We start from the raw sequence: 25000 nt of genomic DNA on the forward strand, positions 1-25000 counted from the left end.
TTCTTACATGGGCTCTGGGTATCAGACTCAGGGCCTCATGCTTATAAGACAAGCAAGTACTTTATTGACTGAGCTATGTCTTCAGCCCATGAAATTAAAAAAAAAAAATACAACTTTGGGAGCTGGAGAGATGGCTCAGCACTTGGGATGCTTGCTTGCAAAGCCTAGTGGCCTGGGTTCAATTCCCCAGTATACATATGTAGCCAATTTTACACAGGGTGGCGCATGCATCTGGAGTTTGTTTGCAGTGGCAGGAGCCTCTGGCATGCCCAGTTTTTCTCTCTTTCTCTAGGCTTATAAATAAAAATATTTAAAAAAATAAAATAGGGCTGGGGAGATGGCTTAGCTGTTGAGGTACTTGCTTGTGAAGCCTAAGGACCCAGGTTTGATTCTCCAGACTCCACAGCCAGATACACAGGGTGGTGCATATGTCTGGAGTTCATTTGCAGTGGCTAGAGGCCCTGGCATACCCATTCTCTTTCCCTCTTTCTCTCCTTCTCTAATAAATAAATAAAAACTAAATAAAATAAAATAAAGGACAACTTTGCTGGGCAATTCTAGTACTCGATAGAATGAGGCAGGTGGACCATGAGTTTGAGGTCATCCTAGGCTGCATAGTGAGATGCTGTCTCAAAAACCAAGGGCTGAGATGTGACTTAGTGATAGCTTACTTACAGCAGGCGTAAGGCCATGGATTCCATCTCTAGCACAGACAAACCAAACAAACAGCAACATCATTATTATTATTAAATACTTTATTTATTTATTTGAGAGAGAGAAAGAAGCAGATAGAGAGAATGGGTACACCAGGGCCTCCAGCCACTGCAAAGGAACTCCAGAAGCATGCTGTGTCCCCTTGTGCATCTGGCTCATGTGGGTACTGGGGAATCAAACCTGGGTCCTTAGTCCTCTCAGGCAAGTGCCTTAACCACTAAGCCATCCCTCTAGCCCCCTTATTATTAATTTTAATCAATTGTTTATTTGATGTGTGTGCATTTGCACATGTGCATGTGTGCAAGCCATATTGCCCATGTGGAGACCAGAGGACAACTTCCGGTTTGGGCCTTGCCTTCTGCCTCATTTGAGGCAGGGTCTCTTGTTGTTCACGCCAACTTTCATGAGCTTCTGGGAGGTTCTCCTTTCTTGGCTTTCGTTCTCACTGTGGTGCACTGGATGACAGAAGCCCATCGCAGCTTCTGGCTTTTATGTGGGACCCAGAGATCCAAACTGAGGTGCTCTGGGTTGTTCAGTAAGCATGTTGTCCCCTGAGTCTTCTCCTAGCTCACGATCTTATTATTTCTAATTACATCTAGGAATTGAGTACTAGAAATAATTGCTGGAAATAATGAGTAAATAATTCCTAATAACTATGATAATTGTTAACATTTGGATCTGTGATATCGTCAAAAAGTCCATTATGTCACAGATTTGGTTCACAGCTTGGTACTATTGGAAAGTGGCAGAAACCTTTAGGTGCTGAACTCAGTGGGAGGTTTGGGTTACTGGGGTTGTGCCCTTGAAGAGGGCACCTTTTATTTTTTAACATTAAAAACTTAGTTTAGGGCTGGAGAAATGGCTTAGTGGTTAAGTGCTTGCCTGTGAAGCCTAAGGACCCCGGTTCGAGGCTCGATTCCCCAGGACCCATGTTAGCCAGATGCACAAGGGTGCGCATGTGTCTGGAGTTCGTTTGTAGTGGCTGGAAGCCCTGGCGTGGCCGTTCTCCCTCTCTCTCTATCTGCCTCTTTCTGTCCTGTCACTCTCAAATAAATAAATAAAAATGAACGACAAAAAATTTAAAAAATTAGTTTATTTATTTATGAGAAAGAGAGAGAGAGAGAGAGAGAGAGAATGGGCACACCAGGGTCTCTAGCACTATAAGTTAACTCCAGACACATGTGTCACCTTGTGTATCTTGTTTATGTGACTACAGGGAATCAAATCTGGGTCCTTAGGCTTCACAGGCAAGCACCTTAACTGCTAAGCCATCTCTCCAGCCCTTATCATATTTTTATTTATTTAAGAGAGAGAAAGAGGTAGATAGACAGAGGAAGAGAATGGAATACGCCAGGGTCTCCTGCCACTGCAAATGACCTCCATACACGTATACCACCTTGTGCATCTGGCTTTATGAGGGCACTGGGGAACTGAACCCAGGTCCTTAGGCTTTGCAGGCAAGTGCTGGCTTTGTCCTGTATCCCCCACCCCCTCCAGTATTTTCCAGGAGGTGTCCCTTAAGTCGCAGCTAGAACTTCCAGAAACTCATGATCATCGATTACCAGAATTTTCTTGAGTGTTTTTTTTTTTTTTTTTCCTTCAGTGCTGGAGATGGAACCCAGGGTTTTGCAATGCTAGGCAAGTGCTCTACCACCAGTGTTGGGCCCTGAAAGGCCCAGGCGTGAGGCCCTAGTAGAACTTCCTGAGTCTAGCTAAAGTTTGGTGACCTGTCTCTGGCCAGCTAAGACTCAGCAGGATGCCTAATGGCTTCTGGCCTGCTACTTCCGTGTGTTAATTGTAATTACCATTTCAAGAGTTAAAGTTTACTATTGGCCCTTACCTCTCCTCCCACCCTAAAATCCCCGCCTTCGTCCCCAACATGATATAGGCAACTGCTCAGAGTAATAAAGCGAGTTGTTTCTGCATGGAAAAGACTCTTGACTCAGTGTGGTTTTTCTCTGGTGGCCAGGAGAGGTTTCTGAGTCGTCCGATGCTCATCATCCCCTCAACCCCTAGGGAGGAACCAGCAGGCCTGGTCCTTCCCTCAGCACTACCTGAGCGGGAAGGAGCCCCACAAAACAGCATCCTAGCTTCTAGACTATCTTTAATTTTATGTGTGTACTGTGCATGTGTACATGCGTGTACAGCGAGTCTAGTCAGCCATGCTGCCCCAGGGATCCTGTCTGCACCTCCTGAGTGTTGTGGTTACAGGTGGGCGGCCACACCCACACAGTATTTACTGGGCACTTGGAGATCTGAATGCAGGTCCTCACATTTGCATGGGATGTGTTTCATCCATGAAGCAATCTCCCCAGTCCAAGTTCATCTTGGTGATTAAACTTAGACTCAGGGGTTGACTTAGTGATCAAAGGCACTTGCTTGCAAAACCTGCCAGCCCAGGTTCAATTCCCTAGTACCCATGTGAAGCCAGATGCTCAAAGTGGTGCATGCATCTGGAGTTCATTTGCAGCAGCAAAAGGCCCTGGTACACACATTCTCCTCTCTCTCTCAATCTTGATATCTTTCTCAAAAAAATTTTTTTTTACAATGATTGAGATGGGGAGGCAATATGATGGAGAATGGAATTTCAAAGGGGAAAGTGTCAGGGGGGAGGGAGGAAATTACCATGGGATATATTTTTTTATAATCATGGAAAATGTTAATAAATTTTAAAAATTAAAAAAAAATTTTTTTAAGTGGTGTGTGGTGGCACATGCCTTTAATCCCAGCACTTGGGAGGCAGAGATAGGAAGTAGGAGGAGTGCTATGAGTTCAAGGCCACTCCTGAGACAACATAGTGAATTTCAGGTCAGTTTGGGCTAGAGTGAGACCCTACCCTGAATCCCCCCTCTTAAAAAGTTATACTCGGCATGGCTCTCAAGACATGTAGGATCTATTACAGCCCCCTCCAACTTCCCAGGTTTCCTTCTAGACCAAACTACTTGGGGTTCCCCTAAACCAGAACACCCTATTTCTATTCTGTCACCAACTGGAGACATCTTTGTTTTTCCTAATTGTTTACTTCCTTGCTCCCAGGCCTCTCTCCTCTTGCTGTATCTTGCCTAACCCATTCAGGTTAGCAGAGCTCTAAATGTTTCCATGTCAGACTATGTCAGTCTTTCCCTTCCCTCCACTTCCCTTTCCCTCTTTTTCCTTTTCTCTCTCTCTCCTTCTCTCCCTCCTTCTTTCCTTCCTCCCTCCCTCCCTCCCTCCCTCCCTTCCTTCCTTTCTTTTTTCCTTCTTTCTTTCATTACTTACAGAGTCTCATTCTAGCCCAGGTTGACCTGGAACTCACTTTCTGGTCCGGGCTGGTCTGGAACTCATATGCTCCTCCTGCCTCAGCTTCCTCAGTGCTGGAACTACATCTCAGGTGTGCACCGCCACGCCAGAGCTACTTAGTCAATCTTAAGATGCAACAAAGGCTCACACCAAAGGTCTCCAAATCTGAACTATTCCCATACAAATTAGCCCAGGCTCCCATCCATCTGCAGTTACTCACTGGAGCAGTGAGACAACTCCAAGCATCCGCCATCCACACATAATTGCTCTAACCCAGCATGCAATGAGTGATCACTCACTGTGTTTCCTCTGCGGGTTTATGTGCTCACAATGAATGCTCATTCCTAAGCACTTAAAAATAGCAGAGAAGAGGCTGACGAGATGAATCAGCAGTTAAAGGCACTTTCTCGCAAAGCCTGCTGACCTGGGTTTGATACTCCAGTACCCACGTAAGCCAGATACACAAGGTGGCACATGCATCTGGAGTTCATTTTCAGTGGCTAGAGGCCCTGAAATGCCCTCTCTGTCTCTCTCTAAATAAATAAATAAATATTTTAAAAAATAGCAGAGAAGGGGTTGAAGAGACGGATCAGCAATACTTGCTGGCAAAGCCTGTTGACCCAGGTTTGATACCCTTGTACGCATGTAAAGTCAGACACACAAAGTGGTACATGTGTCTAGAGTTTGTTTGCAGTGGCAAGAGGCACTGGCATGTCAATACTCTCTCGTTCTATGAAATAAATAAATTTTTTTTAATTTATTTATTTGAGAGCGACAGACACAGAGAGAAAGACAGATAGAGGAAGAGAGAGAGAATGGGTGCGCCAGGGCTTCCAGCCTCTGCAAACGAACTCCAGACACGTGCGCCCCCTTGTGCATCTGGCTAACGTGGGACCTGGGGAACCGAGCCTCGAACCGGGATCCTTAGGCTTCACAGGCAAGCACTTAACCGCTAAGCCATCTCTCCAGCCCTGAAATAAATAAATTTTTAAAAACAGCAGAGAAGTGGGTGTGGTGGTGCATGCCTTTAATCCCAGAACTTGGGAGGCAGAGATAGGAGCATCGCCATGAATTTAAGGCCACCCTGAGACTAATAGTGAATTATAGGTCAGCTTGGGCTAGAGTGAGACCCTACCTTGAAAAACCAAAAAAAAAAAAAAAAAAAAAAAAAATAGCAGAGAAGGGGTTGGGGAGAAGGTTGAGTGGGTAAAGGTGCTTGATCCTGCTGAGCAGGGTTCAAACCCCCAGACAATACGTATGTGGTACATATGCTTACAATCCCAGTACACCTAAGGCAATGGAAGGAAGAGTCAGGAAAGTCCTGAAGCTTGTAGGCCAGCTTGTCTGACTTTCCCAGCTACAGAAAGAAGAGAAATCTTGGGCTGGAGAGAGAGCTTAGTGGATAAGGCACTTGCCTGTGAAGACTAAGGACACAGGTTCAATTCTCCAGGTCCCAATGTAAACCAGATAGATGTACAAGGTGGCACACGCATCTGGAATTTGTTTGCAGTGGCTAGAAGCCCTGGCATGCTTATTCTCTCTCTCTATGTCCATCTCAAATAAATAAAAGATTTTTTTTTTGGTGTTCGAGGTAGGGTCTCACTCTGGTCCAGGCTGACCTGGAATTAACTCTGTCATCTCAGGGTGGCCTTGAACTCATGGCGATCCTCCTACCTCTGCCTCCCGAGTGCTGGGAAAAGATTTTTTTTTTAAAGAAGAGAGACCTTGTTTCAAACAAGGTAGAAATAGAGGACTAATAAATAAATAAATAAGCAAGAAGGAAAGAAAGAAGCAGAGAGGGACTGGGATGTAGCTCAGTTGGCAGGGGACTTGCCTAGCAAGTACGAAGCCCCACATGGCACAAACTGAGCATGGTTGCTTAAGCCTGTCATCCCAACCTCAGGAAGTGGAGACAGAGGAAGATCAAATGTTTAAAGTTATCCTCAACTACACAGTGAGTTCAAGGCCAACCTGGAATATATGTAACCCTATCTCAATCCCCTTCTCCACCCACAAAAAACCCAAACAGTGGAGAGTACTAAGTGAATACATACTACTGAGCTGAACATTACAACATATGAGGTCATTTAAGTCTAACAGCAACCATGTTAGATGTGCACTATAAGTTCTGTGTTTAGTTAAAAAGCTAAGTAACTTGCTACATGGTGGTTAATAATTGGCAGAACCAAAGTTTGAACCAGGGAGTAGATCCAGAATCAGGGATTCCCTGGGCTCCCTCAGCTCCTGTCACTTCACTTCCCGTGGGCAGACTTTGTAATAATGCCAGTCCCTGACAACTGCTTCTGACCTTGCCATTCCTTGGAGTCCAGAGCCTCCATCTTCTGCTGGCTCTGCGTCCCTTTCACACTGCAGAATGCTGCTGCAGCCAAGGATGGTTTAATCACCACGTGGACTGTGCACTTCTGTGTGTCTGACTCCTCTTGCTACTTGCATGATTCCAACACCAGAGAAATCCTAAATTCCATGTCCACAAAAACTGCTGCTGACTCTCACTGTTGTCCCCTGTGGCCCTAGCCTCTGCCACTCTAACCCCAGGAAAAGATGTCACATCCTGTCATAGACCACTCAATACTTTTTTCACACGTCAAGGCTTTCTCAATATTTTTGTACACACCTTATCTATACACATTTACACACACATGCACACATCTCTAAGAAAAGTCTTCCATTCTTCCATATTGGTGGAGGGAACACCAGCTTTCCTCCTCTTGAAGCCTCAAGTTCAGGACCCTCCACATTCACCATTTGAATGAGTGGAGACAGGCAGAGCTTTATCCAACAATACCTGACAAATTTTCATCTTTCTTCTCTCACCCAGAGAATGTCTGAGTGTCTTTCCATGTCAGGTCTGCCCTTGGGAGCAGGAGAAACCCTCCTGCCTTGCTCTACTCACAGAGAACCAGTCTGCCTTGATAAAAAGTGACCAGCATGCCAGCCAGAGGTAGGAGGATTACTATGAGTTTGAGGCTAGCCTGGGACTACAGAATGAGTCCCAAGTCAGCCTAGAATGAGACCCTACCTTGAAAATAAAAATTGTTCGGCTCCCTTTTATTGGCTGTACAGAAGATATTCCATTGTTCATGGACATTGCAATGTAGGATTAATAATTAAGACTCTATTCATGTTACCATAGATGTTGCCTAGCTTTCTCCATGTTGTTATTTCTGACACATTTTTCCAAGACAGGTCTTTCTGGAACAGGCTCTTATAAGAGGGTCAATTCAGCTCTGAGCAAACATAGTAGCTAGCCTCAGGAGGCTCATGGGGGCTACCAAGAAAAGTCAGTTTTGCTAGAAGATTCTAATGTTCCCATCTGGCCGTGTAGTCATTGATTTTGTTAGAAAAGCTGTGTCATCAAGGGCCCCCTCTTGGCTAACCCTACAGGGGTGAGAGACGGCTGTCCAAGAGACTCAGGCCTGGTGACTGGCCACTCTGGTGAGAGATGGCTGGGTGTTCAGATGTCCCTTGCTGGGCAGAGGCTGGCAATGAGGTCCACACTCCCCACCAGGCTTCGTCATTTCCCATGTCACAGAAAACAAGAAACCAGGACTAGAGTCCATTGGGGGAAGCTCTGTGCAGACCTGCCATATTGGCTCTGCTCCTGGCTGGGTTATAGCTTCAAAGTGGAGACTGGGAGGTCTTGAACTCTTCCTTCTCAGGGTATATCTCCATTTCTGACACCTTGTTCTTCTTGGCAAAAATATGGTTGATCTCAATGAATGTCTTGGCCTTGGTCTCAGGGACAACCAGAAAGATGTAGATGGTGGTGAGAAGACATACGGTCCCGAAAACGATGAAGCTGTAGGGCCCAAGGCCCACCTGTGGGTAGAAGGGCTAATCAGGGAGGCTGTATGGGTAGAAGTTTGCTAGAAAGTTCTTTGTGTGTATTGTGTGTGTGTGTGTGTGTATGTGCGTGCATATGTTCATGAGTGTGAATGAATGTACATAAACCATACATGGTGTGCATGTGGAAGTCAGAGGACCACTTTTGGGAGGTGGCCTTCCACCTTATTTGAGGCAGGGTCTCTTTTCATTGTGGCTGTTCATTGCTGCACTCATCAAGCTAGCTAGCCTGAGAGCTTCTGGAAAATTCTCCTGTCTCCACCTTCAGTCTCTCCCTCCCACATTACCACCAGCATGCTGGGATTAGAGAAGTTCTCCACATCTGCTGGCTTTGATCCAGACTCAGGCACTCAGGTGTGAGCGGCAAAAGTGCTTTATTTGCTGAGCCATCGCCCCAGCCCCGGTGATAACGTTCTTGCTTGGTGGCTTGGGGGGTTTGGGTGATTAGCTAGAGTCTGGGGTCCAAGTCACTTGAATGAACAGGAAGATGGGGATTTGGGTGTCGCTGGAGCCCTGGGTTCCCCCACTCACTTGGATGAATGGGAAGACGAGGCCCACAGTGAAGTTGGAGAGCCAGTGTACGCTGCCTCCGATCATGTAGGCGGCTGGCCGGGAGGACTGCAGGAAGACCTCTGTGATGAACAGTGCTGGGATTGGGCCTGCGGGAGGAAGGAAGGGAGAAGAAGATAGTGGGAAAAGAAGAGAAGGAGGATGGGAGGTTGGTTAGAGGGAGCTGTCTTCACTGAGGGCAGGGTGGCTCACAAAGCCCGTGGATGTGTTGGCGCTCTGGGTACGTGGCCTTGGGGCAACTGGGTGTTTCTCAGACACAGGGCTTGTGAGGTGGCCACGTGAGGAGGCAAGTGACAGTTCATAAGGATCTGGGGCATGATGGGTAACAGATACCCCCTGTGATGTGCACTCCGCCACTCGCACAAGGTGTATTTTCATTCCACATGCTGTTGGTGGCCCCTCCCTCCCTGTGTAAAAGATGGCCAAGGAGAAGCCACATCAGGGGTCAAACAAGACATGAAACCAGCCTGAGGGTACATACTGGGCCCCACAGCATGTCCTATGACATAGATGATGACGCAGGCAATGCTGACGTACGGCATCCAGGAGATGGCGTCCTGCAAGGGTGGGGAAACCTGTGGTTAGTGATTGGCAAAGCAAAGAACAGCTGGGATGGGGACGCTGGGAACCTCAGAGCAAGTGCAGAGGAAAGTCAGCTGAGAAGGGAGTGGAGGCTGCTGGGAAGGGGCAGGCACATGGTCTCCAGATGCCTCACAGACTGTATATGCTAAAACAGATTTGGCAGCCTAGCCGGGCATGGTGGCACACGCCTTTCATCCCAGTACTCAGGAGGCAGAGGTAGGAGGATCACTGTGAGTTTGAGAACACCCTGAGATTACATAGTGAATTCCAGGTCAGCCTGAGCTAGAGTGAGATCCTACTCAAAAAAAGGGGGGGGCTGGAGAGATGGCTTAGCGGTGAAGGCACTTGCCTGAGAAGCCTAAGGACTCAGGTTCGATTCCCCAGTACCCACGTAAGCCAGATGCACAAAATGGTGCATGTTTCTGGAGTTCGTGTGCAGTGGCTAGAGGCCCTGGCATGCCCATTCTCTCTGTCTCTCTCTTCTCTGTATCTCTCTCTGCTTGCAAATAAAAAAAATAAAAGAACAGACTCGGCAGCCTGGTCTTGTCACTATGGGAGGGCGCGGAGCGGAGCAGCGCTGGCCTGGTTCTTGAGCAGGGCTCTCGTACGTGGGAGTCGTTCTTACCTGTAGCGCCAGTGCAGCGGTCAGCACACCACAGGACACCATGCATGTGGAGAAGCCCAGGAGGAGCAGAAGTCGCCGTCCCCAGAGCTCCACCACGAACACCTGGAGAAGGCGGAGGAAGGCAGATGTGGGGCTCTGGAGCCTGTGCCCAGCACCTAGCACCCAAGCATCCTTGTGGTCCAGAGCACCCCTGCCTGGAGCTGTCATCAGAAGAAAAGCCTCATTGTCCTCCAACCCCTTTCCGAAGGGCCAGTTGGGCTGTGTGCCCATCATGGGCATGCACAGAATTGCACGCTCATGCGCACAAGCACATGCTGTTGCGTGTCCAGCAGGCAGCTCTGGCTGTGTCACTGGGCTTCAGCTGCCTGTCCTTGAAGGAGACTCATGTTAAAGTCCTCAGTCCTCCTCCAATTATAGGAAACTAGGCATTTGGGATTCCCTGAGAGACACTGCCCACATGGAGGCCTGCCTACTACTCAGAGGTGATTAAACTTTACTCAGGTACCACACAGAGAGCAAGCCACACGCAGTGGGCATTTCCAGGGTCACTGAGATGCCCTGTCAAAGGGCCCCCTCTGCTCCTGCCATACTCAGCAGTCCCCGATAGGAGACAGGACCACAGTCACCTCACATAGCGAGCGTGGGGTGGGGCTGGGGCCTCCGCCTTTGCGGGTCCATAGCTGCCCCCCACTAGAGTCAGGCTGTCCTGACAGCAGCACTCTGATGTTGGCACACAGGCGCCCAAGGGGCATGTCACTCCTCCCCTAAGGTCCTGGCTTCCACCGAGGTTAGACCCTCCCTGTTTTCCAGATGTCCCCCTCTCCTTGGTGGCCAGTAGGACTTCAGCTCCCCAGATACTCACTGTAAAGACAGTCATGAACACATTGACCGCCCCTGTTCCAGCCGTCACATACTGGACATCGCTGCTCTTCACCCCGGCACTGAGGTAGATCTCATCAGCATAGTAGTAGATCTGGAGGCAGCCACAGAGGTCGGGAAAGGACCTTCAGAAGGTCAGGCTAAGCCAGCTCGTTTACTGCAACCCTGACCCCCCTACCCCCAAACGCGATTGCCCCCGGCACCCGGACATCCGCCACCTCCCGCCCCCCACCCCGTACCGCGTTCACGCCCGACAGCTGCTGGCCACCCATGAGCACGATGATGGAGATGAGCTGCCAGCGCAGCGACTTCATCTGCAGCAATCTCCACACCGAGATGGAGCCCGCGGCCTTCTCCTCCTCATCCTCCTTCCGGATCTCTTCCATTTCAGTGTCCACCTCATCCCAGCCTCGCAGCGTCTGCAGGGCTGAGGGAAGGACAAAAAGAAGGCGTTAGCCTGGAGCTGTGGGGCCAGGGCCCAGGGGAGACTGCCGTGTCGGGGAACCTCACCTTTCCTGGCAGCCACTTGGTCTTTCTTCTGGATCAGCAGGTACCGGGGGCTCTCAGGGAAGAAGGGCAGGACCAGCAGCTGCAGGGCTGCGGGGACTCCAGTCAGCCCCAGAAGGATCGGCCAGCCTGCAAAGCCAAAGGCTTCTGTCACAGAGGCCTCCTGTTCATCCCAGCCCAGGGCCCAGAGCCCGTCTCCTCAAGCCTTCAGTACTGTGCTGGGCACTCAGCCCCACTCCCCTGAGGGGATCACATGGGCTCACTGAGGGCGGCGTCTGACTTTCTCAGCAGATGCTCACTGGATGATTATACAGTGGCTCAGGGGGGAGTGACCACGGCATATTTACCAGGTGGGGAAAAAAAAATCCGACAATACCAAGTGCTGACAAAAACGTGGGCAACTTGGATGTCTCCTTGTGTCATGGTAGGAACATGTGGTCTCCCTTAGGGGATGGTTGGCAGGATCTGGATAATTGGTCTGATCCAAGGTATCCTACTCCCCAGGTGTATGGCCAGAGAGGCTTGTGTCTGGGATACCAGGACACTTGAACTAGAGTGGTCAAAGCAGTGTTAGTTATAGGAGCAAATGCAGAAAGAATGTAGAGTCCATAACATTCTACATATAGAATGGGGACATGAACTCTGGTATGTTCTTCACACGGAATTCGATACTGCAGAGAAAGTGCAGTGAACCATGACCTGAACAACCCTGCACATGGTTCAGAAACAGGTAACACTACCATCATCAGCAGTGGGGAGGCTGGTGGCAAGGCAATGATGGCAGATGCCGGTACAGTGGCACCTTTCAAGGGAAGATTGATGTGCACGCAGCAGCCCTCAGGGGCCAGTGTGGCTCATTCTGGACCTGGAGAATAGCCATAGAGGTGTCTGGTTTCTGTTTTCATAAATTTTCCCCTGTTCTTAAGTTTGCTGTGAACCACATGCTATGTTTGCAATAAAAATGGCCACAGAAGTAAAGCAAGCAGTTCTGGCTCCTTCTTAGAGATGGCCCTGGTTCACCTGCCTTTTCTCCTGGGCTCCCTGCAAGTGACCATCATGGTCATCTGCAGGCCAAACTAACTGCCTGCCATAAATTAACACATGTCCCCTCGCAGCATTCTTATGAGGCAGGCACTAGCATTGGCCCCGGTTTACCCATGCGGCATGCAGCACTTAGGCACCTTGCTGAGATTGCTTGGTTAGCTGGGAGCAAAGCCAGTCACACACAGGTTAAAATGGGCTGCTCTTAACCACATGGTCCCCAGTGAAGAGAACAGGCTAGCTGGCAGAAGTGTCCTGTGTGGTGGTGGGGATTCTGGAGTCGAAGGGGCTGGGGAGGGCCACGATCTCACCTTCTTCATTCGCCAGGAGATTCCGAAGGCCAAACAGCTGAGCCACAAGGATGCCAATTGTGATGAAGAGTTGGGGTATCACTCCTAGAGCACCCCGCAGATTCTTAGGGGCCAACTCCCCTAAGTACATTGGAACTACATTGGAAGACACACCTGGGAGGAGGGTTAGGAATAAGAATGGAATTGGAAGCCGGGCGTGGTGGCGCACGCCTTTAATCCCAGCACTCGGGAGGCAGAGGGAGGATTGCTGTGAGTTCAAGGCCACCCTGAGACGACATAGTGAATTCCAATTCCAGGTCAGCCTGGACTAGAGCAATACTCTACCTTGAAAACAAACAAACAAACAAACAAAAACCCCAAATAAAACAGGGCTGGAGAGATGGCTTAGCAGTTAAGGTGCTTGCTTGTGAAGCTTAAGGACCTAGGTTCAATTCCCCAGTACCCACATAAGCCAGATGCACAAGGTGGTGCATGCATCTGGAATTTGTTTGCAGTGGCTAGATGCCCTAGTGTGTTCATTCTCTCTCTCTCTCTTTCTCAAATAAATAAAATATTTTTTAAATGCCAGAATTCAACAACAATAACCACAAAACAAACAAACAACACCCCCAAAAAAACCTGAAGCAGGGCTGGAGAGATGGCTCAGCTGTTAAGGCATTTGCCTGCAAAGCTAAAAGACCTTGGTTAAATGCCCCAGTACCCATGTAAAGCTGGATGCACAAATGGGCACATGCATCTGGAGTTCATTTGTAGTAGCTAGAGGCCCTGGCACACCCATTCATTCTCTCTCTCTCTCTCTCTCTCTGTGTCTCTGCTTTCAAATAAATAAATATACAAAAATATATTTAAAAAATCTGAAACATGGGCTGGAGAGATCTCTTAGTGGATAAGGCACTTGCCTGCAAAGCCTAATGGCCTAAATTCAATTCCCCAGTACCCACATAAATTCAGATGCCCAAAGTGGCTTATGCATCTGGAATTCATTTGCAGTGGCTGGAGGCCCTGGTGCACTCATTCTCTCTGTCTCTCTTCTATCTCTCTCTGTTTGCAAATAAATAAATAAAAATATTTGTAACAAACCTGAAACAAAAAGAGCAAGTGGAGTTAAATATTATAAGCTGTGGTGGAGGAGGGCCTCATTCCAGCCCAGGCTGATCTGGACCTCACTCTGCAGTCCCAGGCTGGCCTCGAGCTCACAGAGATCCTCCTACTTCTGCCTCCTGAGTGCTGGGATGAAAGGTGTGGTGGCGCCACACCCAATTTTAATGTATTTTTATATACATCATCTCACTTGGTTCTGAGAGCACATGGAGGGGATGAGGATCTTGAAGGAAGACAGAGGGACTGTCAGGAGTTCCAGCATGTTGGGTCAACTGAGGTGCCAAAAGCTCTGGGGTCCCAGAGGAAGGCTCTGCTGTGCACAGAGATCCAAGGGAACAGACTTTGGGAGTAGGGTTAGAACTGCTGGCAATGGGCAGAACCTGATAACACTGAGATGGGACACTCCAAGGGGGTAACTTGTCCTGGTTTGAATTTCTGCCCCAGGATTTCTCTGTTTAACATTGCAAAGGAGACAAACACTGATTTCCCATTTTCAGAGCGAAGAGCAGCATTAAGCAGCCCTTAGCTTGAATGTCTAGGGGAGCAACAGCACACCAGCTCAGTGCTCAGTGGGCTGGGGACAAAGGGAAAGGCCTCTTCTGGAACCAGAGGCTCTCGAGGTGCTGGCTTGATTCCCACCACTGAACAATGGGGCTTGATAGAGGCTTCTTATTGGCAGACATATCATAACTCCATTAATGACATCTATGTGGTAGGGAGCAATCTCTACTATGTCTTCTGTGGGGGGCTCAGTGGTGGGTCTTGCATTGAAGCCTAGTTTGGCTTCAAACTGGACATCCTCCTGCCTTGGCCTCCTGAGTGCTGGGATTACATGTGTGGCCCACACCTGACTCAACTTGGTCATCAACATGACTTCAGCAGGTTCTCCAGGCCAGCCTGTTCAGACCCTAGAGTTGGAAGGGTGGGGGAGGTATACACTCTGCACTCTTCCAGGCCAGGAAGCACCTTCAGTCTTTTGCCAACATGCAGACCCAAACAGACCAGAACACCGCGAGCCTTCCAAGTCTCAGTCACCTTTGCACCTCACTCACCAGCAGAGTTGTTTACTTCATGTTCCCGGTGAACTATGGGCTTCGTGTAAATGATTTAAGTGGCATGGAGCTTGATGATGAAGAGAAGCTGGGTGCAAACGGGTTGTGTGCCAGCTAGTGTTCTGCAAGTATGATCTGAGAACCTGGGGGTTCCAGAGACCATTTCTCTGCAGTCAAACCAACAGTCCTGAGATCTTCTTTCCCTTTTCATTCTTTTTTTTTTTTTTTGAGCTAGGGTCTGTCTAGACACCCAATTTCCCTTTTCATTCTTTTTCTCTCAGGAGCACACAGCAGAGTTTTCCAGAAGCTACTTGCTATGTAATGTCACAGCTGACTGAGTATGAAGCATGTGTGACTAACCACTGTCTTCTGTTAAATCAGACATTAAGGAGACTTGCAAGAGAGCCAGGTGTGGTGGTGCAGGCCTTTAATCCCAGCACTCGTGAGGCAGAGGTAGGAGGATCGCCGTGAGTTCGTGGCCACCCTGAGACTCCATAGTGAGTTCCAGCTCAGCCTGGGCCAGAGTGAGACCCTACCTTGAAAAACCCAAACAAACAAACAAACAAAAAAGACACTTGCAAGAATGTCAAACAGTAGGGTGTGGTGGCACACGCCTTCAATCCCAGCATTCAGGAGGCAGAGGTAGGACAATCACTAAGTTTGAGGCCAACCTGAGACTACAAAGTGAATTCCAGGTCAACCTGGGCTACAGTGAGACCCTACCTCAAAACAAAAGCATGTCAGACAGTGCCACTCTTCTCAGGAAGGTGGGAGCACAGTTTGCCCATGAAGTCTAGGCAGGTGCTTAAGCACCAATTTAGGGTCAAGCTTGAGTGTGTGCTTCAGGATGCCCAGGCTGGCTCAGATCTCTGGGAGCTGGTTCACTTTCTCCTCAGTGATCCTCAGTGACAGACTGGCAAGACGGCTCAATGTTGCTTACCTGCACATATTCCCACCAAAAGTCTGGAAACAATGATAAGCTCAAATGATGCGGCAATTTCACTGCATCCCATGAAGATGGCAGGCACAATAGAAAATATGTTGTTGAACAGCAAGGCCCCTTTTCTGCACGGGATACAGGAGACGTTAGTCTGGCGCAAGGAATCATTCATTCATTCATTTAATGAATGCTCCCGTGTCTACTCAGTTTAGGTTGTTACAGCAGTGAACTTTAGTCTTGAACTTGAGACACATAGAAGTCAAGTGCACAGCCTTCTGTGGGAACATTCTTGGCATGGGGGCAAAGGACAGAGGGCACTGGTCATGGGAATAGAGGGCGAGGGCCCATTTCAAAATATATTAAGTATAGGTTGATATTGTATATATGTAAGTACAATGATTGTTATGGGGAGGTAATATGATGGAGATTGGAATTTCAAAGGAGAAAGTGTGGGGGAGAGGGAGGGAATTAACACAGGATTTTTTTATAATCATGGAAAATGCTAATAAAAATTTCAAATATATATATATATATATATATATATATATATATATATATATATATATATATATATATATATATAAAGTAATGTTAGCCAGGCGTGGAGACATTCATCTGTAATCCCAGCATTTAGGAGATTGAGGCAGGACTACCAAGAGTCTGGGCTACATAGTGAAATCCAGGCCAGTGTGAGCTACAGAATGAGACTTTTATTTTATTTTTTTGAGGTAGGGTCTCTCTCTAGCCCAGGCTGACCTGGAATTCGCCATGTCGTCTCAGGGTGGCCTTGAACTTATGGCAGTCCAACCTCTGCTTCCTGAGTGTTGGGATTAAAGGCATGTGCCACTATGCCTATCCTTTTTTTTTTTTTCCGAGGTAGGATCTTTCACCCTAATCCAGGCTGAGCTGGAATTTACCATGTCCCCTCAGTGTGGCTTCCAACTCAGTGATCCAACTGCCTCTGCCCCCAAGTGCTAGGATTAAAGGCATGCACCACCATGCCCAGCTTTTTTTTCTTTTAAAGTAGGCTGGAGAGATGACTCGCTGGTTTAGGCACTTGCTTGCAAAGCCTAAAGGCCTTGGCTCAATTCTCCAGTACCCACATAAACCCAGAGGCTTAGAGTCCTGCATGCATCTGTAGTTCATTTGTAGTGGCAGGAGGTCCTGGTGCACCCTTTCTATCTCCCTCTTACTGCTCACAAATAAAAAAATAAATAAATTTTAGGAGCCGGGCATGGTGGTGCATGCCTTTAATCCCAGCACTTTGGAGGCAGAGATAGGAGGATCATTGTGAGCTTGAGGCCACCCTGAGACTACATAGTGAATTCCAGGTCAGCCTAGACTAGAGTAAAATCCTACCTTGAAAAACAAAAACAAAAACCAAAAAACAAACAAACAAACAAAAAAATCGGGAGGCGGGGAGGACATAAAAAACAATGTTCCAGGGCTGGAGAAATGGCTTAACATTTAAGGTGTTTGCCTGCAAAGCCAAAGATCCTTGGTTTGATTCCCCAGGACTCACGTTAAGCCAGATGCACAAGGGGGCACATGCATCTGGAGTTTGTTTGCAGTGGCTGGAGGCCCTCACACACCCATTCTCTCTCTCCCTCTCTCTGCCTCTTTCTCTCTCTCTCTCTCAAATAAATAAAAATAAAGTAAAAAGAAAAAAGGCTACAATTTATTTAAAAAAAGACTGTCCTGGCAGGCGTGGTGGCGCATGCCTTTAATCCCAGCACTCGGGAGGCAGAGGTAGGAGAATCGCTGTGAGTTCAAGGCCACCCTGAGACTACAGAGTTAATTCCAGGTCAGCCTGGACCAGAGTGAGACCCTACCTCGAAAAACCAAAAAAAAAAAAAAAAAAAAAAAAAAGACTGTCCCAGCCTTCCTTCCTAGATTCCAATCTCCCTTAAATAAACCCCATAATTTGTTATTTCTCCCTAAATAAACTTAATAATTCATAATTTAAAAAAAGAAAGAAAAACCAAAAAAATTAAAAAATATATATTTTTGAAAAAGCAGGAGCCAGGTGTGGTGATGCACACCTTTAATTCCAGCACTTGGGAGGCAGAGGTAGGAGAATCACCGTGAGTTCGAAGCCACCTTGAGACTACACAGTGAATTACAGATCAGTCTGGACTAGAGAAACCCTACCTCAGAAAAAAAAAAAAAAAAAAAAAGACAAAATCAGCTGGGGATGGTGGTGCATGCCTTTAATCCCAGCACTTGGAAGGCAGAGGAAGGAGGATTCCCATGAGTTTAAGGCCTGCCTGAAACTACATAGTGAATTCCAGGTCAGCTACATTGAGACCCTACCTCGAAAAACCAAAAAAAAAAATTATATATGTAGACTGGGGAGATGGCAGCTCAGGGTTGAGAGAAAAGATTGAGTGGTGGAGGGGATACCCAATGTTCTCCTTTGTTTTCTACACATGCCCTCGCAGGGTGGGCATATTCACACACATACACACACATACATCCACACGACACACACATGTCACATAGTACACTACATGCAAAAACCACAGGATAATAGCAATATAATAAAGTAAAAGAATAGTAAAATAATTCTTTTTTTTTAAATTATGTTTATTCATGTATTTGAGAGAGAGAGAGATAGAAAGAGAGTGAATATGGGCTCACCTGGTCCTCCTGCCACTGCAAACAAACTCTAGGTTGTGAGGCTTTGCAAGAAAGTGACTTTAACCTCTGCATTATCTCTCCAGTCCAGTAAAATAATTATTTTTTTAAAAAAAATGTTGTTAATTTTTATTTATTTATTTGAGAGTGACAGAGACAGAAAGAGGCAGATAGAGACAGAGAAAAAGAGAGAGAGAAAGGGCTTGCTAGGGCTTCCAGCCATTGCAAATGAACTCCAGATGTGTGTGCCCTCTTGTGCATCTGGCTAACGTGGGTCCTGGAGAATCGAGCCTCGAACCGGGGTCCTTAGGCTTCACAGGCAAGCACTTAGCCACTAAAGCCATCTCTCCAGCCCAAAGTAAAATAATTCTTTAACTCAAAAGATAATTTATGATTCTAGTACAACCTTGAAGCCCATAAGGACATTACAAGAAAAAAAAAAGTATAGGCCAATCTCACTTATATCAATACAGAGCAAAAATCCTTAACTGAGGGCTAGAGAGATGGCTCAGTACTTAAAGGTGCTTGTTTGCAAAGCCTGATGGTCCAGGCTCCCCAGTATCCATGTGTTTGATTCAGGTGTCCCCCATAAACTTAGGTATTCTAAATGCTAGTCTCCCCAGCTGATGGCAATTAGAAATTAAAGCCTCGTGGAGGCAGTGTATTGTTGGGGGTGTGCATATGGGTGTTATAGCCAGTGTTTGGCACACACTCCTATTGTGGTTGTCCTCCTGATGTTGGCCAGAAAGTGATGTCCATCCTCTGCTCTTGTCATCATTTTCCCTGACATCGTAGAGCATCCCCTTGAGCTTGTAAGCTAAAATGAACCTCTTTTTCCCACAAGCTTCTCTTTGTTGGGTGATTTCTACCAGCAATGTGAACCTGACTACAACAGTATAGTTGGTACCAGGAGTGGGGTTGCTGCTAGATACTTGGACTCTGTGGCTTTGGCCTTTTGGAACTGATTTTCAATAAGAATATGGAAAGATTTGAAACCTTGGCCTAAGAGGCACCTTGCAGTGCTGTAAGTACAGCTTAATAGGCTATTCTGGTTAGAGTTGAAAGGCTTGAATGAGGTAAAAACTATGGACTATAAGGTTTAGCTTGTGAGGGTGAGAAAGAGCTTTGTTTGGACTGGGCTAGAAGTAGTTTGTGTGAGAAGCTTGCTGTTATGGCCGTGTCCTAAGAAGTTATACAGGGTTGCATTGAGTAGAAATGGACTGGTGTGAGAAGAGGGTTATGATACAGAAAGAAATCTTTAGGCCGAAACTGCTGCCTGTTCAGCTGTAGTTGTATGAGAGATTACAACCTTTGAGATTGGGCCAGCTGACCTGCGTTGGGGCAATAGGAAGAATGTAGACTCTTTTGAAGCGGCCTGAGTGCTCAAGGAGTGTCCTGTTCTTCAAAGTCTGCTTTATTGCCCCCTGGATTAAAAAATTGACACCCTACCTGATATTGTGGAGTATAACAAATACAGAAAAGAGAGGGTCATTGAGTTTGCAACATGGTCTTGTGTTTTGGAAATGACCATGGGTAGCGCTAAGCAGGTTTTCTGTATGCTTGCATGGAGACCTGATGGAGCCATGAGGATGAACCGTGGATTGCAGTAGAGACCCAGTGGAGATGCCGGGACTATGAGATGGCTGCTAAGGAGAGCTGCCAGTCCTGGATGAAGTTTTCCAGGACTGTGAGTAGCCTAGCTGGAGGGGTGGAATCAGAACTCCAGAGACTTGTTGCTGGTTGGAATTATTGGACTTGGGGACTTGTCACTGGCTAGAGTTATTGAACTTGCAGTTACAGAGTTTGATGTTTTCCCTGTTTAAATCTTGTATTGGTTGAATATTTCTTTGCTATGTTCAATGCCATCTTTTGTAGTGTGAATGTTTATTCTGTGCCGTTATGGGTTTTGGGGGATTTTTTCTTTTTGGTATTATGGTTTAGTTAAAAGACCTTGGATTATGGGAATATTTGAAAGTCATAAGATTGATAAAAACTATGGGGACTCTTACAGTCGTATTGAATGCATTGTATTTTATATCATGTATGGATATTAGTTCATGGGGGCCAGGGGTGGAATGTGGTGGTTTGATTCAGGTGTTCATCATAAACTTAGGTGTTTTGAATGCTAGTCTCCCCAGCTGATGGAGATTTGGGAACTAATGCCTGCTAGAGGTAGTGTATTTTGGGGAGCAGGTTTATGGGTGTTATAGCCAGTGTCCCCATGCCAGTGTTTGGCACACTCTCCTGTTGTGGTTGCCCTCCTGATGTTGGCCAGGAAGTGATGTCCACCCTCTACTCATGCCATTGTTTTCCTTGCCATCATGGAGCTTCCCCCCTCAGGCCTATAAGCCAAAATAAACCTCTTTTTTTTCTACAAGCTGCTCTTAGTTGGGTAATTTCTACCACCAATGTGAACCTGACTGCAGCACCATGTTAAAGCCAGATGTAAAAAGTGGCACATGCATCTGGAGCTTATGTGCAGTGGAAAGTCATGGCATGCCCATTCTTTCTCCTTGCAAATAAGTAAAATAAAATCCCTAATTGAATTTTAGATTAAATTCAACAGCATGTATAAAATCTTTTGGAGCCAGGCATGGTGGTGCACACCTTTAATCCCAGCACTCAGGAGGCAGAGATAGGAGGAGTGCTGTGAGTTTGAGACCAGCCTGGAACTACATAGTGAATTCCAGATCCGAGCGGAGACCCTACCTCAAAAGAGAAAAAAAAAAAAAAAGCCTGGCATGGTGGCACATGCCTTTAATCCCAGTACTTGTGAGGCAGAGGTAGGAGGACTGCCGTGAGTTCAAGGCCACCCTGAGAATACATAGTGAATTCCAGGTCAGCCTGGGCCAGAGTGAGACCCTACCTTGAAAAACAAAATAAAACTAACATTTAGGGACTGGAGATGGCTCAGTGGTTGAAGGTACTTGGTTACAAAGCCTGCCAGCCTGGGTTCAGTTTCCTAGGGCTCATGTAAAGCCAGATAAACAACGTGATGCATGCATGTGGAGTTCCTTACAGCAGCAGGAGGGCCTGGACCACCCATTCTCAATCTGTCTCTTTTGCTCTCTCAAACAGAAATGTTTAAAATAAATAAAAAAAAAAAACTACCCTTCACTTACCTGCCAAGGTTATTCACCATGGGGCCAACTAGGAGGGAGCCAATGAAGCCTCCAAAGGGAAACATGGACACTGTGACTGACCACAGCAGCATCAAGTGGAAGCTCTCAATGAGCTTCCCGGTTCTGTCATAGTAGGTGTTGTTGTAAAACTGCTTCATGAGCTGGACAGCACAGAGTACAGAGCATCAATTACAAAGAACAGTGCAAGTTGTCAGGCCACCTGAGGCGATGTCCCTATCTGGGGCCCGCACACAGCCTCGGGGTTAAGATGGATTGGGGATGGGCACAGCTGCATGAGCGGTGTGTTGACTGAGGCATCCATGGGAAGGCCTCTGCTAAGGCCAACTGCCCAGAGTACTTCTCATGCCTTGGAATGGCTCCAGTCTTTAAGTCCACAATAGCCACTGTCCTCCAGACTCCTACACACCCTGCCAGGCCACAGCAGATCACTGTATCCCAGTGAGGCCTGGCTTCTGTGTGTCCACAGAACAGTCTGGGGATCTGGTCACTCCCTGGCATGGTCCTCCTGAGGGGACTTCCTTCTCCTTGCTGTGTGCACTCTTGGGGGCCACTGGCTGCTCCAAGCCTCTTCCGCGTTTATCACAAGCTTTGTCTTACTCACCATAGTGACCTACCTCTGAGGGTGAGTTGACGGCAGCCACATTGTATCCATACTGGAAGGAGGAGCCGAAGGCAGCTATCAGTGTGGCCAGGGCAAGCACCAAGGTGATCCTCTGTGAGACAGGCAGGGACAGAGGTGAGGGAGGAGCTGTGGGGTAGAGGGCCTCTTTCCAGCTTTGTAGTGGTTTGAATGTGAAATGTCCCCCATCGCCTCATGTGTTTGTGATTAACCCTCCTACTTGACCCCCTGGCTGGTGGAGCCTTGCTGGAGAAGGTATGTCACTGGGGGCGAGCTTTTATAATCTAGTTCGCTGCCTGCTCCCAGCTGGAGTGACAAGATGTGATGCCCTGCTATCTTCTCTGCCAGGCTCTGCCTGCCATGATGAAGCTTCGCCTTGAAACTGCGAGCTGAAATAAACCCTTTCCTCCCATCAGCTGCTTCAGATCCGGTGTTTTGTCCCAGCAATGAGAAGGTAATTGCAACAATCTTGTATAGAGATGTCCTAGATTCCGAGGGCCTGGGGTCTTTCAGCCACTCTGGTCCTGAAGACTGAGTGCCCACTGAAAGTGAGGACAGGCCATCAGACAGGCTCTCTCCTCGCTGCCCCCAAGGGGATCTACCTGTGTTACCCAAACTGTTCTTAAAGGCCTGGGCTCAAACCATCCTCCTATCTTTGAGCAACTGGGACCACAGGCAAGTGTCACCACAGCCAGCTCTCCACAGCGGGCTCCTGCAACACTTTGTGGCCTGATGGTTCCTTGCTGTGTGGCTGTCCCGTGCATTGTGGGATGTTTGCAGAAGCCAGGTACATGCCCTTCCCAACTGTGACAGCCCAAGTGTCTCTAGACACTGAACCCTGGCATGGAGGTGGGGCATTGCTCCCATCAAGAACCACTGGATCAGGATACAGGACCCAACACTCATCGAAGATTTGCTCCACTCTCATGGTACTCCTGCCACGGGGCTGTATTTGCCAGTGACACTGGACATCCTTGGGTACTGTCTCAACAACACATCCCCACATCAAAGAGAAAAACATAAATATTTTAAATTATTTGAGACCACTGCTTAATTCTCCTGAGTCCCTGGACTTTTGCTTTCATAGGGAGGCGTCACAATTAAAAATGCTTAAGTACAGATTTCTGGGGCCTCTTCAATACAACACAATGCTGATAAACCACTTAACACAGGACTGATTCAACGTTCACTTAAGACAACCCTTAATGAAAAGAGGGAATTTGTCACAAAAGAATGAAATTGGGGGGCTAAAGAGATGGCTCAGCACTTAAGGCACTTACCTGCAAAGCCTAATGACCAGGGTTTGATTCCCAGTACCCATATAAGCCAGATGCACAAAGTGACCCATACATCCAGAGTTTGTTTGCAGCAGCTGGTGGCCCTGGCATGCACATTCTCTCTCTTCTTTCTGCCTCTCTTTGCTTGCAAATATATACATATATTTGTATGTGTGTATACACATATATATGTATATGTGTATACGTATATATGTATATATATATATATATACATACACATATATGTATGTATGTATGTTTATTTGTTTTTGAGGCAGGGTCTCACTCCAGCCCAGGCTGAGTTGGAATTCACTATAGTCCCAGTGTGGCCTCAAACTCAGGTCAAGCGTTTTACCACTGCCTCCCAAGTGCTGGGATCAAAGGCATACGCCAGCATGCCCAGCTAATAAATATTCCCTATAATCCTAGCACTTTGAAGGCAGAGGCAAGAGGATTGTCACAAGTTCAAGGACAGCCTGGTCTCCATACAGAAACCTTGTTTCATGGGCTGTAGAGATAATTCGGTGGTTAAGATGCTTGCCTACCCAAGTTTGATACCCCAGTACCCACATAAGACCAGATGCACAAAGTAGTGCATGTATCTGGAGTTCCTTTGCAGTAGTAAGAAGCCCTGACATACCCGTTCTTTCTCTCATTCTGCTTGCAAATAAGTAACAAATAAAATATTAACAAAAGAGACCTTGTTTCAAAAAAAATATTCCTCCTTTCAGCTTGGTGTGGTTTCATGTTTTAGCAATCCTAGCACTCAAGAGGTTGAGGCTATCCTGGGCTACATAGTGAGACACTGCTTCAAAAAAACAAGCCAGAGCCGGGCATGGTGGCGCACACCTTTAATCCTAGCACTCCAGAAGCAGAGGTAGGAGGATTACCATAAATTCAAGGTCACCCTGAGACTACATAGTGAATTCCAGGTCACCCTAAGCTAGAGTGAGAACCTACCTCGAAAAATAAAAAAACAAAACAAAACAAACAAACAAAAGCCAGGGGTTGGAGAGATGGCTTAGCAGTTAAGGTGCTTGCCTATGAAGCTAAAGGATTTTAGTTCAATTCCCCAGGAACCACATAAGCAAGATGTACAAGGTGGCGCATGCATCTGGAGTTTGTTTGCACTGGCTGAAAGCCCTGGCATGCCCATTCTCTCCCTCTCTCTCTCCCCTCTTTCCTCTGTCAAATAAAAAAAAAAAAATATTTAAAAGAAAGCAAGCCGGGCCTGATGGCACACACCTTTAATTCCAGCACTTGGGAGGTAGAGGCAGGAGGATAACTGTGAGTTTGAGAGCAGCCTGAGACTACAGTGTGAGTTCCTGGTCAGTCTGGGCCAGAGCGAGACCCTAGCTCAAACCAAGCAAACCAAACCTCTTCAGGCAAATTGAGGTCTCCCACTGTCTCCCCCTGGCAGGGTTCTGCTGAGTCTTAAGTGTCTATAGAGAGACGGAGAAGGTGAGGCAGGACATGATAGGTCCACCTCCCCTGCCTTGTAGGCCTGGGGAGCAAGACCCTGACCTCAGCTGCAAAGTGACAAGCAAAAACTACCCCTTCCCACGCCTGTCACTGCAGAGAGCTGATGGATTGGTTAATATCTGTCTTCAGTCCCACTCCATGGGGGAGCAGAAGGCGGGACAGGTGGGTGGCAGTGTACAGGAAGGAAGGTAGGTCCCAGGGTACATATCTACACACACACAGTGACTATAGTAGAATGCTGTTCTTCAGGCATCACATATCCATTGCCATCCTGAAATCAGAACAACTGTGATTTCCCACCCAAGACCCTCACAAGATCGAGCAGATTCACATTCTGTCCTAGAAGGGGAAGACCATCAGGTCGTCACCCGATATTT

The 25000-nt window shown here is 47.3% G+C and overlaps 1 protein-coding gene across 1 annotated transcript in view; it reads right to left on the reverse strand.

Annotated features, from left to right (window-relative positions):
• Positions 1 to 25000, reverse strand: part of LOC101600633 (solute carrier family 2, facilitated glucose transporter member 5) — a 56449-nt gene that overhangs the window by 20153 nt on the left and 11296 nt on the right. The window contains exons 2-12 of the mRNA XM_012948560.2: positions 21860 to 21958; positions 21225 to 21385; positions 15466 to 15590; positions 12373 to 12525; positions 11024 to 11149; positions 10753 to 10940; positions 10497 to 10607; positions 9635 to 9736; positions 8909 to 8984; positions 8389 to 8516; positions 7635 to 7833 (exon numbers count right to left, since the gene is read on the reverse strand). Of these exons, the coding sequence (XP_012804014.2) occupies positions 7635 to 7833; positions 8389 to 8516; positions 8909 to 8984; positions 9635 to 9736; positions 10497 to 10607; positions 10753 to 10940; positions 11024 to 11149; positions 12373 to 12525; positions 15466 to 15590; positions 21225 to 21385; positions 21860 to 21958 (1468 nt within the window). The remainder of the gene's footprint in view (positions 1 to 7634; positions 7834 to 8388; positions 8517 to 8908; positions 8985 to 9634; positions 9737 to 10496; positions 10608 to 10752; positions 10941 to 11023; positions 11150 to 12372; positions 12526 to 15465; positions 15591 to 21224; positions 21386 to 21859; positions 21959 to 25000) is intronic.

Source organism: Jaculus jaculus, chromosome 5 (genome assembly GCF_020740685.1).
Source record: "Jaculus jaculus isolate mJacJac1 chromosome 5, mJacJac1.mat.Y.cur, whole genome shotgun sequence".
Taxonomy (NCBI): Eukaryota; Metazoa; Chordata; class Mammalia; order Rodentia; family Dipodidae; genus Jaculus; species Jaculus jaculus.